The sequence below is a fragment of the Melanaphis sacchari genome, unplaced genomic scaffold (genome assembly GCF_002803265.2).
Source record: "Melanaphis sacchari strain LSU unplaced genomic scaffold, SCAv2.0 Contig85_pilon_pilon, whole genome shotgun sequence".
Taxonomy (NCBI): domain Eukaryota; kingdom Metazoa; phylum Arthropoda; class Insecta; order Hemiptera; family Aphididae; genus Melanaphis; species Melanaphis sacchari.
This window is the reverse complement of record NW_020271605.1, coordinates 918,693-923,698: the sequence shown is the minus strand read 5'-3', so window position 1 is coordinate 923,698 and position 5,006 is coordinate 918,693. Positions and strand designations below refer to the sequence as shown.

The 5,006-nt window shown below is 24.5% G+C and overlaps 1 protein-coding gene across 1 annotated transcript; it reads left to right on the top strand.

Annotated features, from left to right (window-relative positions):
• Positions 1–3,343: 3,343 nt before the first annotated feature.
• On the top strand, positions 3,344–5,006 carry LOC112602234 (adenylate kinase isoenzyme 6). Its single transcript, XM_025350196.1, has 4 exons — positions 3,344–3,447; positions 3,560–3,714; positions 3,777–3,922; positions 4,740–5,006. The coding sequence occupies exons 1-4, from the start codon at positions 3,417–3,419 to the stop codon at positions 4,933–4,935; spliced, it is 528 nt and encodes a 175-aa protein (XP_025205981.1). The 5' UTR covers positions 3,344–3,416; the 3' UTR covers positions 4,936–5,006.

The window sequence follows — 5,006 nt, the reverse complement described above, 5'->3', positions numbered from 1 at the left end:
GAACTATAAACGTTAATAAAAAAAATTGTGACTAACAATTTTTAATTTATTTTAACTACAATAAGAATAACTCATAAGGAACCTTGTATTAAATTTTCAAAATTTTTTTGGTCATCCAACATTTTTTTATCGACATTTCAAAAAATAATTCTCATAAAAATCGATAATATCAGTGGTCTATAAATAACTCAAAAAAAGTCAAACATTTTTAAAAATTAAACTGTATATAGATAACACTAACTACTAACATAAACATTTGGTGAAAATTTCAAGTATTTACAGTGATTAGTTTTTAAATTAGAACCATATAAAAAATCGATTTGGTCGAAAACTGGTTTTGTGTAAAAATTCCCGTTTTTCCGTCATTTTTTTTTTTTGTTTTTCTCGATTTTTTTTAAAACTGTTGGAAAATGTTTACTTTTTACCTCTATAATGCACCAAGGATATTCACTTTTCCATCGGAAACCCCTCCGAAATTTGAAATTGAAGCATTATTTCGACTACTTACGCTGTACACAGACACAAAAAAAAAAAAAAAAAAAACACATCATTGTAAAATCAATACATTCATCACTCCGTTCAGAATCTAAAAGAATTCTAAGCGAATATGGTTTATCAGTATCAAATTATGTTTTTTGTTATTGCTATTAAGTAATGTAATTTATTGTTTTATTAGTAATATAGTAGGTTGAATTAATTGTTGTCGAAAACATTTGAAATAATATTGCTTATTTAAAATATAATAATACACCTAAAAGTTGAATGTTTCCACGAATAATATCTTTGAACTTAAATAAAATAATGAATATCGTTATTTATAGTTTTAATATGCTTTATCATCTATTGTCTAACTTTAAACTTATAATGTCTATAAAAAAAAATTATGCTGGTATATCCCTATGGATTTTTTGTTTATGAATAATTTTATATTAAATTTCAAAGTCTTAGCTATAAAATTTGAATATTTTAAAAATTTTCAATAACATATCATTTTTCTTAGTCTTTAGGAAACAATGCAAAATGTCAATGTGCATCAAAATACAAGCCCCACTCATCAGTTTACTTTTTAATTCGACGATACGCGTTGCAAATTTTCAGTAGTCGACATTCAAATGTAAGATACAGGCATCAGTCTTATATAAATACGTAATTTACGGGTTTCTCGTGTTAGGACGCCTCTTCATCTTCAACCTTTTTATTTAGAATTTATTGAGAATAATGCATAATTAAATAATATGCATATTTTGTGTATATCAGTTAAATCTTAATAAAACTTTGATGAAATAATAGTTTTGTAATCACCAAGTCCTTAAATGTTGTAAAAAAAATTATATTTAAATTCTAAGTATACTTAAAAATTAGTGCATTCATTGTTTGTATGCAATTTAAAATGATTTCTTTCTTTACACGACCTCACTCACTTAATCAGTGGATAATATTTACTTCATTTTTTACTGCCTATAATAAATAATTTATGATTTATTATAAATACAAACATTAAAATGTTTAAAATAACTTATAACTTATTAGTATAACAACCACAAACTGAGATATAATAAATAATAATATCTATTAGTCCGTGATGATAACACAAGTTAGGTACAATAGGTACCTATTCCAGGGATTGTGCAATACAGCGACTACCTCGTGCATAATATAATGATAATAAATTTAACAAACCAAAATACTAAGCATACTATAGTAGTATGATACTATGATACACCTAATTGGTATTAAAAATTCCACAGTATATTATAATTTATAATATGCTATCAAACTATCAAACTATAAAAAATAGTTTGTACAATTTTAAATAATAAAGGTATTCTTATAAGAACATAAAAATAATAAATATTCCTAATATATTGATTAATAAATATTGATGTATGATTAATTGGCAAGTACCATAAAAATGGAAATTTTAATCATGATTCAAAATATTTTGCTTTTCTTAAAAACATAATTACAAATATTTTATGCATAATTAATAATTTGTTATGATATTTTATAGACAATTAGAAATAAATAATATAAGACAAAGATAGCCACATCATTATTTAGTATAAGCCATTTCTTTCTAACATTCTTTTTCTGACAACACTATTTGATGAGCATTTCAGCACATAAGTATTATTATTTCAGTATCTTGTAAATTAATAAATAATAATATATCATACTTTCCACATTCAAATTATAGATTTCAATGAGCGTATTATGTTCGTTTTGTGCTTTTGTGAAACAACTTTGGAACATAGCAAAAGCCATAAACCATACATAATATAATACATTTATACCTACTCTACTATAGTCAGTGGCGTATATAGAAATTAATTTCCGGGGGGGTTAAAAAAAATTTATTTACCTAATCAATATTATAAACTAACTTTATTTTAATAATTATAGACATTTAATTCATTTAAATCAGTATTACTATCAATTTTGCTATTATTGATAGTAGTGGATGAACAAGGATTATCATCATGTTTTTCAGGCTCAGTCACAGCTACTTTTTTATTAAAAAAATGTAATAATGAAGGTTGTGATGCCATATTTAATAATTAATATTTTGTTACACACGCGACACTTAACGAAACAACTGACATCCGAAAACAAACTAAATTTTGTTTGTCTGGTTCTTCATAATAATTAACAACCTAATAATAAGAAATAATAATATCGATAATTTCGTCTTTAGATTATCGTCGTATATTGAACACAGACTTCTATACTAACTATATATTATATGTATATAGACCGTCGACAACTCGCAGCGGTCCGTCACGACTTACGACGCGTCGTTATCTTGTAGTATTTCATAGAAATCCTGACATTATATAATAATAATAATAATAATATTAAATAATATGATATAATATTATAACAATCAAAATCAAGGCCAATACCAACCATACATTTCGGGGGGGTTTGAACCCCTAAAACCCCCCCCTATATACGCCACTGACTATAGTCTATAAGTCTATGCATTTTGTGCCCAAAGTGTATCGTGTCGGAAATCGGAATGGGAAGAACTGATCCCATCTTTATCAATACACTTTGTTCGTATCAATCATATAAAAATATATTCTGTGGTATTAGATGGTATCATGGTAGGTACTAAGTAGATACACATTATCACGAATTAAGATAATTTAGATAATTATAACTCGTGGTAGCTATCGGTTAGTAGGTATGCAGAATACAGATACAGAACTCTATTCAATATTCATGATTATTGGTTTCATAAAAAGTATGAACAATAAATAATTATTAAATTTTAATTTTTGTTATTGTGTTATTTAAAGGTTGATAAATAAACAATAATAATTCTTCAAGTAAAATTGTATAATACAATAGTATTATAATCTGAAATAGTAAATATTAAATAGGTAATACAAATATACAATAATAATTTCAAAATGAGAAGTAAACCAAATATTCTAATTACTGGTATGTATTTAATGTTTTTAGTAATGTTATAAATAGTACTGAAGAATGTATGTCTGATCTTTGCTTATATAGTGGTTCTTTGATAAATAGTATTCATAATGGTCCTGTTTAGGTACACCTGGTGTAGGAAAATCAAAACTGTGTGAAGAATTAATTCGAAATGGATTAGATATGGAATGGATTGAAGTTGGTCAAGTAGCTAAGCGTTGTAATTGTTATTCTGGTTATGATGAAGAATTGGATTGCCATATCCTCGATGAAGACAAAGTAAGTGCTTATAGAGAGTTTGTTTTATTTTTAATTTGTATGTAATTGTCTTAAATATTTAGTTATTAGATGAATTAGAATCAAGAATGGAAGAAGGAGGTAAAATAATTGATTATCATGGTTGTGATTTCTTTCCTGAACGTTGGTTTGATGTAGTATTTGTGTTGAGAACTAATAATACAATATTGTTTGACCGTCTTGAAAAAAGGTTAGTTATATATAATATTAAAATTTGTAAAATTTAGATCCTAAGATCTTTAAAAACTATAAAAATTTTATTAATTTTACAATATTTGCCTGTTATTCTGGATTATTATTTGTTGATAGAAAATTTCAAAACAGTTTCATAGTTTATACTGTAGCTTTTGAGATTGGAAACATTATGTAAATTGTATTTTAGTTACAAATTTTGAAATAAAAGATGATATTTTCTGTGTTGTAGCATTTTTGTTTTTTTTTGATATAAATACAAAGTAATTACCTATTTTTAAAATCCATTATTTGTTTATTTTTCAAACTTAATAATTTCTTTTTAAAATGATATAAAAAGAATTAAAATGCTATGATATAGAATATATTGTTTTCTACATCATACAAATAGTTTAGATACTTTCTTAAATAATATTAATGTAGCCTGAATAATTTTTTTGCATAAAACCATGTCTTTTTTTATATAATCTTATAATTATGCAACAATCAGCAATGTTACTGGTCACTTTAACCATTATTTAAATATATTCATGATTTAAAATTTTTGGTTTTCTCAGTATACCATTAAAATTATTTAGGTTAAACACCTTATAAAGTGATAGTATGGTGTTTTCTTAGCACTAAATATAAGCCACAAAATTATAAATTCATATTGATCTGGTATAAACTCAATGTTTCTACCTATTATTTACAAAAAAACTACAATATAACTAATAAATGACAAAATAGTTTTCTTGTTTCTAACACAATTTATTTCATTCCTGTAAATAAATAATAAAAATTGATTTTTTTTCATGTTTTACTTTTAATTCTAGAGGATATTCAACTAAAAAGCTTCAAAAAAATATTGAATGTGAAATATTCCAAACTTTACTTGAAGAAGCTAAGGAATCATATGATAACAACATTGTAAATGAGTTACCTAATGAAACTTTTGCAGATATGGAACAGAATATCACTCAAATAAGTGCTTGGGTAAACCAATGGATTAAAGACAATGTTAACAAATAAAGTTAAATATATTTATACTTGTGCATCTAAACAAATATAAAATGTTTAATTTAACATACCTATTATAAAAT

Coding starts and splice junctions, on each gene's coding strand:
- LOC112602234 (XM_025350196.1), top strand. CDS start 3,417: ATGAGAAGTAAACCAAATATTCTAATTACTG. Junction 3,448..3,559: donor ACCAAATATTCTAATTACTG/GTATGTATTTAA, acceptor GGTCCTGTTTAG/GTACACCTGGTGTAGGAAAA. Junction 3,923..4,739: donor TTTGACCGTCTTGAAAAAAG/GTTAGTTATATA, acceptor TTTTAATTCTAG/AGGATATTCAACTAAAAAGC.